This window comes from Hemiscyllium ocellatum, chromosome 30, assembly GCF_020745735.1.
Source record: "Hemiscyllium ocellatum isolate sHemOce1 chromosome 30, sHemOce1.pat.X.cur, whole genome shotgun sequence".
Taxonomy (NCBI): domain Eukaryota; kingdom Metazoa; phylum Chordata; class Chondrichthyes; order Orectolobiformes; family Hemiscylliidae; genus Hemiscyllium; species Hemiscyllium ocellatum.
The window spans coordinates 39,912,548-39,927,210 of NC_083430.1; the positions used below are offsets into that span (position 1 = coordinate 39,912,548).

Sequence of the window (14,663 nt, forward strand, 5' to 3'; positions counted from 1 at the left end):
ACACCCCAGATCTGTGCGCAAGCAGGACCCTGACCTTCCCAAAGCTTTACTTGTCACATTTTCTGTCACCATGTTTTTCTCTCCCTCTCCCTCTCCCTCTCCCTATCCCAGAGGGATTGTCTATCCTTTCAAGTCTGGCAGTTAGACACACCATTGTTCTGCTAATCTTTCATTCTGATCCCAGCCTGAACCATCAACATCTTTTCTCCCTCAGCACTCTACAATCCAACCACACCACTCAAGTATATCATAAGTGTTGGCCCCTCCACACTGCACTTCAGCTCTGCTGAGGAATCACCTTGACTGGAAACATTAGTTTGCTGTCTCTGCATTGATGTTACCTTACCCACTATGATCTACCGCATATGTTGTTTTTAGTATCAGTTATTGTGTTCTCTATTTTGCAGTTATTCAAGATGAAAGCAATTGAATTGGGAGAGAAGCTATTACCGGCATTTAACACTCCAACAGGCATCCCCTGGGCCTTAATAAACCTCCGTAGGTAAGATGTTCTAGTTAATTTTAATTGATAGGTGAATTGTATTTATCAGAATAATAAGTAAAACCATAGCATCAGCCTGTAAAGACTTCTTAACATTTATATTTTTAAACTAGTAATAAAAAAAGAACTTTGTATGGATGATTGATGATGACACATCACTTGCTACTATTCAAGCAAAAGAAATAAGAGGGCCTATTGCATTACATTCCAACCATTCATACCAAATGTACAGGTGTTGCTGGGATTGTTTTTGCATTTTGTAGCAAAGACAGTAACAAAATATTTCTTGGTTACATCTGCCATTTCCTTATTACCTACCATTAACTCATTATTTTTACTCTGTGGAGGAACAACCCTAATTTTACTTATTCTTACTTTTTAGCTACACATATAGAAGCTCTTGCTATTTGTTTTTATATTTCAAGCTAGCTTCCTCTAATACTATAGTGTGTTTGTCCTCAGTAACATTTTGGTCATGCTCTGTGGTTCTTTATATTCTGACCAGTAATCTGACTGCCACTCAGCTTTTCCTTAAATTTTATGCTTTTTTTAAAACTTTATTTTTAACCATGGAAGACTCACCTCTTGCCTCCCTAATGCCAGCCCATCTACAAAGCACAGGTTAGGAGTGTGATGGAATACTCTGGACTTGTCTAGCAATCTTCAGCAACACTCAAGAAGCTCAACATCATTTAGGTCAAAGCAGTCCATATGATTGGTATCTTCACTATCTCCAATATTCACTATCTACACAGAGATGCAACGGATGTACCATCTATAAGATGCACTACAGCAGCAATTCACCAAACTCTTTAGGCAGCACATTCCAAACCCACGACCTCTACCAGCTGAAAAGGCAAGAGCAGTAGATGAACAGGAACATCATTCCCTGCAAGTCATACTCCATGTCTGTCAATATCCTGACTTGGCACTGTCACCATTCCTTCAAATTTGCTAAGCCAAATTCTTGGAATTTTTTCCAAATAGCACTGGGTGTCTTTTTATCAGAAGGACTACAGCAGTTTCATCTTCTCCAGTATAATTAGATAGGAGTAATAAATGCTGGCCCACACCTTTATGAACAAATTAAATACTAAAATACTTAGAATGCATTAAGAAGAAAGCTCCAATAAACAGATACAGCCAAGTCAGCAAAATGAGTAACTTTAAACTAGACACACAGTGACCTTTCTCTGAGGTTTGAGAATCTGTAAATTTGTTGAGGGTTAAATGGGTGAATATTTATTTCTGATATTTGTCATAAAAGTATTTGAAATAGTTCTTAATATAGAGTAAAGTAGATTTTTCCTTTTGTGTGTAATAAGCTTTGATATTATCATGTTAAAAGTTCATTGGCAGTCCCTTGTGAATTTGATCAGTGACTGACCACCATGATTAACTTAGCCTATCAAGCCAGGTTTCATTCTGGGATCTGATTTTTCCAGAATTATCATCAGCTGGGATCATAATATAAGTCTTTCATTCTCTTTATATATAGCTCATTCTCATCTCTGTTATAGTTGATGTTTTACTGTGCCTCTAGAATTTTTAAATTTAAAGATTAGATTCCGTACAGTGTGGAAACAGGCCCTTCGGCCCAACCAATCCACACCAACCTCTGAAGAGTAACCCACCCAGACCCATTTCCCTCTGACTAATGCACCTAACACTTTGGGCAATTTAGCATGGCCAATTCACCTGACTTGCACATCTTTGGACTGTGGGAGGAAACCGGAGCACCCGGAGGAAACCCACGCAGATACTGGGAGAATGTGCAAACTCCACACAGACAGTCGCCTGAGGCTGGAATCAAACCTGGGACCCTGACCATTGTGAGGCAGCAGTGCTAACCAATGAGCCACCGTGTCGCCCTTTGCTAATTCCTGTTATGGTTGCTGTCTATACAAGTGCTGCTTGTGGTGTTTGTGATCCTGCTAGCAAAGAAGAAAGATCAATAACCCCATTGAAAATAAAGTTACTTGTTTTTAACTGACTTCTAATCTGTTCAAGAATCTGAATGTTGTGATCTGGTAGATTTGTTCAGGTGGGTGCCTATTGCTAACGTTTTGTGCTGGCACAAGTTGAATCACAACTTCTTCCTAAATGGTGACATTGAAATTCTGGTATATGTGTTTTACAGTGGAGTTGGTCGGAACTGGGGCTGGGCCTCAGGAGGAAGTAGCATTCTAGCAGAGTTTGGCACTTTACACCTAGAGTTCGTGCACCTGAGTGAGGTGTCGGGCGATCCAAAGTTTGCTGAAAAGGTAAATAATGCCAAACTGGCAATTATAGGTCTTCAAAATTGATGGATTTTATTGCTGAGTTTGTGATTCAAATTCTGATTCTACTGTATATATCAAAACGTTTTCAACACCAATATTCTGGAGATGGAGGTTGGAGTTTTTCACCTCCTTTCACCAACTCTGAAGTTTACTGCTTATTTACTTTAATGGCTAGGAAATCTCAGGCTCTGGAGAAGTTAAAATTTAATGCCCAGCTGGTATTTCTAAATGCATTTTTTAAATTGAAAGTTGTAATGGTGTTTTGCTCCATGTAGTTTTGCTCTCAAGCAGCTATTGTTGCTTAGCCAAAAATGTTCCAAATGTTCCAAATGCAACCTTTATGCAAAGCAAGATTTTGAAGAACATGATAGGTTACAACAATATGTGATGTACTACAGAGGTACTCCAAACATTTTTAAGGAATTACATTATCCCCTTTTTCCCTATTGAAGGCATTCTATTAAAGATGGCAATCTGCCTCTTTTCAAACTTTAGGTTTAAGACCCCTAGCTACCCCCTGCAATTGACTTAATTGAAAAATTTGAGAAGCTGGATTGTGATGGTTGGAAATATCAATGATAATTTCAAGCATAATGCGTAAATGTGTAGGATCTTCATGTTGTCACACAACCCACATGTTCAGTGATTGAAATAATGGCAAATGATCTCAGATCTTAAAGATATCAGGAACTTCATTAAGATGTCCAATATCACTGCTGCTATGGTGTAATACAGTAGAAGCTAATTAGTACAGCTTAAAAGGAGTGCAAGGACAGAGATCTTGAGTGAAACTTCACAAATTTTTGTTGGCTGTTAAAAAAAGTTTTACAAATAGTGGCATAGATTACAAAGCAAGGAAATTATGCAGCTTTTCCAGGTAGTTTTTTTCAGTTATTTGAGGGTTCCTGAACCATGATTTATGCCATAATATTACTTAGGCACAGCAAGGAGACAATTACTGGAGGGTTGTTGTACTGTGGTTTATGTCTTGATTTTACCTTGGGGATATAAGGAGATGGTAAGTTTCAAGAATACCTCAACCTGAACTGGGATTAGACACTGTACCTTCACAATAATTCTCAATTTGTATTAATTGTCTATTGAGCTAACTATGGTCCTGAAATTATGCTAAACCTACCGAGTAGGTCCCTGCTAGACTATCTTGTCAATTCTAGGCACTGCATTTTAATGAGAAAAATGTCCATTTCTGTCATGTAATGGGTGACTTCAGAATGTATGAAAGCACTTCACAGCTGGTGGAGTACTTTTGAAGCCAGCAAAAACAGATTGTCAGAAAAACTCAGAGTAAACAGAGTTTCAGCATTTCAAGTTCTGAAGAATGATCACAGAACTCAATGTTAACTTTGTTTTCTGCTACCAGACCTGCAGAATTTCTTCAGCAAATTCTTTTTGTTTCAGATTTCCAGCATCCACAGTTCTGCGTTTTATTTTGAAGTATAGTCACTGCTGTAATGTAATAGGCCTTGAACTTGCAATTTTCTGACTCAACTGGGCCACAACTGATATAACAAAATGCTTCCTAAAATACAATGAGACTGTTACCAGGGATGAGATGTTGAGTTATGTGGAGAGACTAAATGAATTAGAATTATCTTCCTTGGGATACAGAGGTTTTCAGGCAGATTTGATTCAACTCGTGAAGACGTTTGATGGAGTAAATAATGAGAAATTGTTCCCAGAAGTGTCAATTACCAGAGAACATGAGATGAAAGTAATTAGCAAGAGACCTAGAGGCAGCATGAGGAGGAAACATGCAGTAAGGTGTGACCCAGAATGTACTGCCTGAAATTCCATCACAGATTCAATAATAACTTTCAAAGAGAAATTTAGTAATTCTTCCTCATAACCATGGAAATTAAGTGTGGAAGTTGGATAACGTGTTCACAGATCTAGCATAGGAATGAACTGAATGTTCCCCTTATGTGTTATGACATTCTATTGTTCTATGCCAAACTCTATCAATTCTGTATTCTCTTGTAATGTCCACCTTGACTGATGATAGGAATTGATTTGTGGCTGCTTACATCTTGTGTCATAAGAATTGAGTGCAGTCAGCACTATAATGGCCACTGACAAAATAGTACAGACACGATTGTGATTGTAGCTCCTCATAGTAATTGTCACTTTGAAGTACATATTTTATAACAGTTTCTCTTTGGTAAGGCTCTTTATATGATCGTGTTTATATAGTCTGTGAATAGGTAAAATATTCAGTGAAGTCCATCATCCCTTCAGTGCTCCCTGACACATTTTTGCTCTATCCTGTACAGCTTTTCTTTGTTTGTCATCATAATGGCACATAGAGATATTAGCAAATTTAACGGCATACTTGTTGAGAAGCTCTGACTGTGTGAGTGTGAAGGGTGAAAATTTCCCAGTGGTCTCTCATCAGAAGCACTGAGAAGCAAATCCAGGTGTGTGTGTAGGCAGGATGCCAAAATAACCACTGCAAAAAGATTTCCCAACTGCAAAAATTGCCTTTGCAGCTCTCTGCACTGTAAGGTTAGAGAATATTTGTAGATCAGGTTGTAAGTTTGCTTGCTGAGCTGGTAGACTTGTTCTGAGATGTTTTGTCACCATGCGAGGAAACATCATCAGTGAGCCTCCGATAAAGTGCTCATGTCCTGTCCCGCTTGGTATTTATATGTCTTTACTGTGTTGTGGTAGGTGACATCACTTCTGGTTCTTTTTCTGAGAAGTTGGTAAATGAGATCCAAATCAATAGGTTTGTTAGCGGAGTTTCGGTTTGAATGCTAGGCCTTTAGGAATTCCTGTGCGTGTCTTTGTCTTTGTTTAGCCTGTCCCAGAATAGATGTATTGTCGCAGTAAAACTGGTGTCCCTCTTCATCTGTGTGTATGGATACTAGTGATGGTTGGTGCTCATGTATCCTGGTGGCTAGTTTCCAGCCTGTCTGTCCAATGTAATGTTTTCAAAGTTTGGAAGAAGATTTGTAGCTCGGGTGCTCGTTGTTGTGGTTCTGTTCGCCGAGTTGGGAATTTGTGTTGCAGACGTTTCGTCCCCTGTCTAGGTGACATCCTCAGTGTTTGGGAGCCTCTTGTGAAGCAATTCTGTGATCTTTCCTCCAGCATTTGTATGGTTTGAATCTGCCGCTTCCGGTTATCAGTTCCAGCTGTCCGTTGCAGTAGTCGGTATATACGGACAGCTGGAACTGACAACCGGAAGCGGCAGATTCAAACCACTACAAATGCCGGAGGAAAGATCACAGAAGTGCTTCACAGGAGGCTCCCAAGCACTGAGGATGTCACCTGGACAGGGGCCGAAACGTCTGCAACACAAATTCCCAGCTCGGCAAACAGAACCATAACAATGTAATGTTTGTTGCAGTCCTTGCAGGGTATTTTGTATATGATGTTTGTCCTGCTGGTTTTTGGTACAAGGTCCTTTAAATTCATCAGGAGCTGTTGCAGTGTGGTGATAGGTTTGTGGACTACCATGATGCCTAGGGGCCGGAGTAGTCTGGTTGTCATCTTTGAAATGTCTTTCATGTATGGCATGGTGGCTAGAATCTCTGGGCGTGTTGTGTCGTCTTGTTTAGGTCTGTTGTGTAGGAATCGGCAGACTGCACATTTCGGGTACCCGTTGTTCCCAAATACATTATATAGGTGTTTTTCCTCAGCTGCTCATAGTTCCTGGGAGCTGCAGGGTGTTATGGTTCATTTAAATAATGCCCTGATGCAGCTCAGTTTTTGGGTGTTGGGATGATTTGCTCCTGTAGTTGAGTATTTGGTCAGTGTGTGTGGCTTTCCTGTCTTGTTCTCCTCCTCTTTGGTTAACTTTATACTAGTAAGGATATTGTTTATACATTTGTGGGTTTCTTCTAATTTGTTGCGGTTCACAAATACGAACGAGACATTTTGCGCCAAAAACCTGTGTACACTAACGTGACTGGCCATGAACGGACAAGTATGCTAGAACAAGCCCTGAACATTAAACAACAGTGGACCAAAACAAAGAAAGACCAGCCCTACAGGAAAAACTGACCAAGCTCATGCATAGCAGCAACACAGACAATTCAGAGACTTCGATAAAGAACTTGTTGTACCGACCACTCTCAGACATGGAAAAAGCTGTCCTAGTATGAGGGATGAATTTACTTCAACCTAAGGGACGCAGACAAAAAGGAATCCACCCTGAAAGATTTAAGAAGAAATCCAGCCCGCCATCAGTCAGACAGTAGCACGAACAGTAAGCAGAAATAAAGAAGGGAGCACCCTCAACACACTGGAAAGGAAAGCCCTGCAAGGACTTAGGAAAGTCAGAAATATCATAATCTTACGGGCCAAGGGCGCATGATACCGACACCTACCAACAGGTGGCGATGGACCCGACTCTACAGCTAGAAAACCGTATTATAGCATCCCTGAGGAAACTTCTCAAACCAGGTAAAATTACCAAGACAGACCTCCAAAGATTTATACCTGAAAGATCCAACACACCTCATTTCTACAAATTACCAAAGGTACATAAACAAACCCCCTCCTTGACCCATAGTCTCGTTTCCCAGTACACCGACATACAAACTCGCAAAGGAACTGCCACGCAAGCTGAAACACCTAGTAGAAGATTCAAGCCATTCCACCCAGGAATTCCTTAACATTATCAAAGACACCAAGGTAGAGGAAGACAATGTTATGGTTTTCTTCGATGTGACTACCCTATTCACATCATTAAATATCACCCTAGCCAAAGAAACAGTGTCCTCAGTGCTAGAAGAACCAAGGACACAAACACCTGACAGCACCAATTCCATCAGCAAGGATTGCATCTTCAAACTAGTGGACCTGTGCCACACAAGCCACTTCACCTTTGACGACAAGACCTATAAACAAATAAATGGGATCCCCAATATTAGAACTCTTAGCAGAAGCAGTTATGCGGAGGTTAGAACAAACAGCCTTTCCCACGATCCAGCCCAAGCTTACTATACCTTTTAAGAGAGTTAAAAGCTAGCAGTGACAGCACCAAGTCTTCTCAATAAGACACAATATGACTAGTGCTCCAGCTATTGGGGTAGCTGGTTGCCTGGAAATGATAAAAAAAATTCGAATTAGGCCAGTCAGTTTAAATTATATCCCAAAAAGTACCAATTTCCAATCAAGATTGAATTGAGTATATTGACAATCTTAAACGCCAGTAACGTAATCAGATGTTCTGGGGTACAAGACCGAGGAAAAATTGAACATTTGGAGGAGAACTACGTTTTTAATCAGTAACTTGTGAAGCAGAAATCCCTAAGAAGAAAAGAAGACACAGGAAGATTCAAATAAAAGAACCGAAAGCTGCCTTGCTTTGAGATAAGAAGTGTTGTTTTGCAAATCTTAATTGGGAGTTTTATCGGGCTGGTATTATCGAAGGGAACGTAAAAGATAGGTTAGAGTACAGACTTGTGAATAGTTGTTAGTCAATTATTCTATGTTATACTTTTAAGGAATAAAGTTGTAAATTTACATTGTTCTTGGCCATTCAAATTTTCACAGATTACTGCATGGGATAAATCCTTTTCTGTGTTGCTGGTTTTAAATTTAGCAGGAGGGTTTACGCTGATAGTAAACATGACCCACTTCAACTTTGATGACAAGACCTACAAACAAATCAATGGGATCCCAATATCAGGACTCTTAGCAGAAGCAGTTATGCAGAGGTTAGGGTGAACAGCCCTTCCATGATCCAGCCCAAGCTTTGGGTCTGCTATGTGGATGACACCTTTTTCATCATGAAACGTAACAAATTAGAACAAACCCACAAATGCAAACAATATCCTTACTGGTATAAAGTTCACCAAAGAGGAAGAGAGTCCCCTTCCTTGACGTCACTGTAGAACGAAAAGCCAATGGAGAGCTGCAGACCAGCATTTACAGGAAACCCACACACACTGACCAAGTACTCAACTACCAGAGCAATCATCCCAACACCCACAAACTGAGCTGCATCAGGACATGATTTAAATGAACACGCTGCAGCACCCAGGAACTACGAGCAGCGAGGAATAACACCTGTATAATGTATTCGGGAACAATGGGTACCCAATATGCGCAGTTGGCCGATTCCTATACAAACCTAAACAAGAAGACACAACACGCCCAGAAACTCTAACCACCCTGCCATACATTAAAGACATTTCAAAGATAACGACCAGACTAGTCTGGCCCATAGGCATCATGGTAGTCCACAAACCTACCACCACACTGAAACGGCCCCTGATGAATTTGAAGGACCCCATACCAACGACCAGTACAACAAATGTCACATACGAAATACCCTGCAAGGATTGCAACAAACATTACATTAGACAGGCAGGCAGGAAACTAGCCACCAGGATACGTGAGCACCAACCACCACTAGTATCCATACACACAGATGAAGAGGGACACCAGTTTGATTGGGACAATACATCCATCCTGGGACAGGCTAACAAAGACCCGCACGGGAATTCCTAAAGGCCTGGCATTCAAATCAGAATTCCATGAACAAACCTATCGATTTAGATCTCATTTATCAACCTCTCAGAAAAAGAACAAGAAGTAATATATAACACAACACAGCAAAGACGCATAAATACCAAGCGGGACAGAACACCAGTGCTTCATTGGAGGCTCACTAATGTTACCTAGCATGGTGACAAAATGTTTGAGAACACATCTACCAGCCCAGTGAGCAAACTTACAACCTGACTGCACTTTTCAGGTTCCAGATGGTTTTGGAAGCAATGTTATGATTTTCAGTCTAACTCGACTTTAGCACTTTGCAAAGATTAACCAAGAAGCTGGTGTCACTGGCTCTTATACTTTGAGTATTAGAATTTATGGGTCACTCACAGTTTGGTAGACCACTTGCAGGGAAGGGAAAGTAGTACAAAAATATATATTAGAACTGATTTTGGGCAAAAAAACTAGTGAAAACAGCTTCTGTCCTACTGGGCTGCCAAAAGAGGTTATGACACGGAACTTCTATCTCACTGTTTAAGCGTAGAAATTTACTTCATGGATTTTAAATAGTTGCAGTTCCATGCAAAGTCAGTGATCAAGTAAAAAGAAATTTCACATAATATATCAAATTGTCCCTTGCAGTGAGTTATACTGTTGGTAAGTGAGCAAATGTTCAAGCTAGTTTGTGCATAACAAGACATCCCATACATCAAGAAATTGAATGATCTATTTTCAGATGTGTTGACTGAGTGAAAAATATGGCTCAAGATAATTTTGATCTGCCTTTTCCTTTTTTGAATATTTATCCCAGGATCTTTAATGATTGATGCTCATTCTGTTGGTAAATGTGGATTTAAGTAAATTTGGAAAGTTTGTGCAGAATTTGAGATGTTGTATTAAAGATCTGCTAGGTCTAAATCTTATTGTAAAGCTAATAAAATAATCATTAAATTAATTTATAGTGTTAAATCAGATATCAAAGGTACATGGAGTACTGTTTATAATTTGGTCCCTTTGAGGAAGGATGTAATTGCATTGTAAGTTGTTTAGAGAAGGTATGCTGATTTAATTCAAAGATGAAAGGCTCACCTGAGGAGGAGAGATTGAGCAGTTTCTGCCTAGACTTATCCAAGTTTAGAAAGATGAGAGCAGATCTAATTTAGATCTACAAGATGCTAAAGGGGATTGACAAAGTAGACAGAGAGCAGATGATTCTCTCTGTGGGACAGTCCAGAATGAGATGTCATTGTTTTTGGTGAAAGGATAGCAGATTTAAAGCACAGATGAGTAATTAATTCACTGAAAGGGTCTTGAATCTGTGGAATTTGCTGCTCCAGAGGGCGGTACTCCCCAGAACACTGCATAAATGTAAGGAGGAGATAGATTTTTAATTTGTCATGGGTTAAGAGTCGTGTGCAAGAAAATGGAATTGAACTGAGATGAGATCAACCATGACTATATTAAATGGTGGGACAGGCTGGAAGGGCTAAGTTGCCTATTTGTGCTCCTAATTCTTATGTACATAAATTGAAGAGTCAGTGGCGAACCTTTGAAGTGGAATCTCTGTAACAAAGTGAAGGTATCATGGTGGCACAATGGTTCACACTGCTGTCTCACAGTGCCAGGGACCCAGATTCAATTCCAGCCTTGGGTGACAGTGTAGAGTTTGCATGTTCTCCCCATGTCAATGTGGGTTTCTGCTGGGTGCTGCAGTTTCCTCCCACGTTCCAAAGATGTGCAGGTTAGGTGGATTGGCCATGCTAAAATGCCCCATTGTGTTCAGGCAGGTGCAAGTTAGGTGGATTAGCTGTGGTAAATGCAAGGTTGTGGAATAGAGTGAGGGTCTGGTTGGGGTGCTGTTTGGAGTGTTGGTGCTTACTTGATTTGCACAGTATGGATTCTATGATTTAATAAAATATGGTGACCAGTTTATTCTCAGCAAAGTTGCAGGAACTGCAGAGATAAATTCCGAGATACTTTGTTATTGTTTGTTACCACGGTATGAAAATTGGATGTAAGGAAAGAAAGCGATATCCCAATTTCAGTTTTTGAGAGAATTCAGGAATGTTCTACCTGAGAAGGCAAACTAGATACATAGCTAATTTCTAATGCAAAAGACTGAGAGCTTAAGTTAGGTAGTTTAGCAGACATTTTTAGGTGTTCTACAGCCAACCAAAACATGTAAAGGGGGTCTGAGGCATGTGTATACATTTTCAATAGAAAGTATACAGGAGACCTTGTTAACAAAGGGCGTGTAATAGAATAGAATCCCTATGGTGAGAAAACAAGCCCTTCGGCCTAACAAGTCCATGCCAACCCTCTAAAGATTAACCTACCCAGATCCATTCCCCTACATTTTTACCTCTGACTACTGCACCTAACCTACAAATCCCTGAGCCCTACGAGTAATTTCCCACAGCAAATTCACCTAATCTGTATATTTTTTGGATTGTGGGAGGAAACCCATGGGGGAGAATGTGCAAACTCCAAACAGACAATTGGCTGAGGCTGGAATCGAGCCCAGGTCCATGGTGATGTGGGGCAGCAGTGCTTACCATTGAGCTACTGTGCCGCCCCAGGCATACTCAGCCGGGCTGGTGGCATGCAGAGCAGCAAAATAATAATGCAAATCAGTTGCAGCACTGATTTGAATCCAGTGTTGCCACTTTGGAAGACCACACTACAGACTTTGCCCTGCCTTAATCTCATGTAGTTTAATGTCTTGAAAGCATGCTTCTGGAAATGTAAACAATACTACTTAGTTTACAGCACACTATGTGATGGAAGGACGCCCCTCATGTATTTCATTGTACATCTAGCCTCATTTACCTCATTCCCTTTTGTCAGAGACAGTTAGGAGGAGTGCGTATAAGATGCAGTCGGTTCTGATATAACACGTATGCATATGCGGGATGCCATTGAGTGAACATACATTGCCTTGTCTGGCCCTTATCTGAGCACAGCCATTTTCATCAGTATAAAGGGGCTTTGCTTAATGAGTAGCTGTGCATCTACAGTAGAATAAATAGAGTAACTGTTTCAAAGGCTATAGGATCGATAACCAGGGGCACAGGTTTATGGTGACTGGGAAAAAGACTAGGGAAAATTAGGAAAATAATTTTTACACAAGAGTGGGAAGGATTTGAAGCCACATAGGATAGCGTCAACAGATTCAGTAGTAGTTTTCAAAAGGAAATTGGATAGATATTTGAAGGACAGTATTACAGAGATAATAGTAAAGACCGATGACTGGGACCAACTGGATTACACTTCAAAAGAGCCAGTGTGCATTCAGTGAAGCAAATAGGCACCCCCTATTTTATACCTCTTTTCGGATCTTTTCCTTGTCCTAACTTTGAGAAACTATTTTGAGTGCTGTGCTTGACACATCGGTGCCACCAGATCTCTGTTGTATAAACATGACTTTGTGCTCTTCGTGTTGACACGTTGCAACACCTCAATGTTTACGCTGGAACATAACGCCAGAGCTTCACCAGAGCTCACTGATGATGTTACCCAGTATGATGATGAAACATCTGAAACCAAACCCTCCATCTCAGTGAGCAAACTCACATCCAGAACCTCAACCTGAGCTTTTCAAAAATCTTTTCAAAACTCACTATCAACCATGGGCGCAACACGCTAAAACTAGCTGGAAGATGGGAAACCAAAGCCATCCGACAGAGCGCCACCCATGAACAGCTGTACTTCCGCATGAATGCCTAAGGGAACAAGTACTACTGAAATGAATTAAATACAAACCTCCTCTTAACACCCCACTTGCCAGAAAAATGCAGAACAGAACGGCTGTAGAATGCTTAGAGAAATAATTTAACAATGCCCACATTGATTCTGTAAGTACAAGCAGGAAATTTCGCACCAAAAATCTTCAATCACTAACATGGCAAACCATGAATGGACAGACACAGTGTAACAAACCATAGGTATTGGACATTGGCAAACACAGAACACAAAAAAACTAGACTTGCAGAAAAAAACTAGACAAACTTACACAAGAACAACACAAAAGCCTGGATAAAAAACTTATCGGACTGACCCCTAACAGGCACTGAAAAACTGTCTTAGTAAGAGGATTAAATTACAACTTCAGAGACGTGAACAGAAAGGATTTCTTAGCAGCATTAGAAGCAACACTGAAAGACAATGAACTCCGAGGAAACCCAGCAAACCATCAGACAGACAATTGCACTAACATTTAGCGGGGAAAAGGAAGGAAACACACTCGACACATAAGAAAGGAAAGCACTAGAAGGGCTCATACGATGACAAAACATCCTACCTTTGCAAAGACATGCCAGAGAATTCCTAGAGGCCTGGCACTCCAACCACAACGCCATAGACAAACATATAGATCTAGATGCCATCCATCAACCCCTCAGAAAACGAACAGGAAATGACATCACCACAAACCCCAGGAACCCCATCCAGGAGAAAGATATAAATAGAAAGCAGGAGACAACAGCTTCACTTGGAGGTCACCACTGATGATGTTACCTAGCCAGGTAATGAAATGTCTGGATATCAAACCTACAGCTCAATGAGCAAACCTACACCCTAACCCTCAACCTGAGCTACAAACCTTGCAAAAACACTAATATACAGGCTAGCCAAGGAACTCCACAAAAGACTAAAACACTTCACAGAGGACTCACACCACTCCATTCACTCCACCTAAAAATTCATGAAGACCATCAAAGACACCAAGATAGAAGAGAATGAAATAATGGTCTCCTTTGACATAACAGCCCTATTCACATCCATCAAAATCAACTTGGCCAAGGAAACACTGACTGCACTAATAGCGAACCAAAGACACAAGCACCAGACACCGCCAACTTCATCAGCAAAGACAACATAGTCAGACTAGTAGACCTATGCCTCACCACCCATTTCACTTTTAACAACAACACCTACATGCAAATCAACAGAACACCCATGGGATCACTGATATCAGGGTTCCTAGCAGAAGCAGTAATGCAGAGACTCAAACAAACATTTCCCAATCATCCAACCCAAACCTTGGTTCCGCTACATGGATGACACCTCTGTCATCACTAAACAAAACAATTTAGAGGAAACCTTCACAACCATCAATAATATCCTTACTGGCATGAAATTAACAAAAGAGGAAGAAAAGAACAACAAACTGCCATTCCTAAACGTCGCAGTAGTTCGAACACTCAGTGAGGAACTTCAAACCAGCATCTACCGGAAAACAACACATACGGACCAAATACTGAACTACAGAAGCAATTATCCTAACAAACGAAGCTGCATTTGGATATCATTTCAATGAGCCACCACACAGTGCAGCACCAAGGAACTATCAAGAGCAGAAGAAAATCACCTATACAGCATTTTCAAGAAGAACAGGTACCCAATAAACACAG

General features: G+C 40.5%; 1 protein-coding gene across 3 annotated transcripts in view; it reads left to right on the forward strand.

Moving 5' to 3' along the window:
• The window catches only part of LOC132830126 (mannosyl-oligosaccharide 1,2-alpha-mannosidase IA-like), a 132,405-nt gene that overhangs the window by 60,695 nt on the left and 57,047 nt on the right, over positions 1-14,663 (forward strand). For all 3 annotated transcript variants that reach the window (XM_060847626.1, XM_060847627.1, XM_060847628.1), the window contains exons 5-6: positions 408-502; positions 2,643-2,766. In XM_060847626.1, coding sequence (XP_060703609.1) covers positions 408-502; positions 2,643-2,766 — 219 coding nt within the window. The remainder of the gene's footprint in view (positions 1-407; positions 503-2,642; positions 2,767-14,663) is intronic.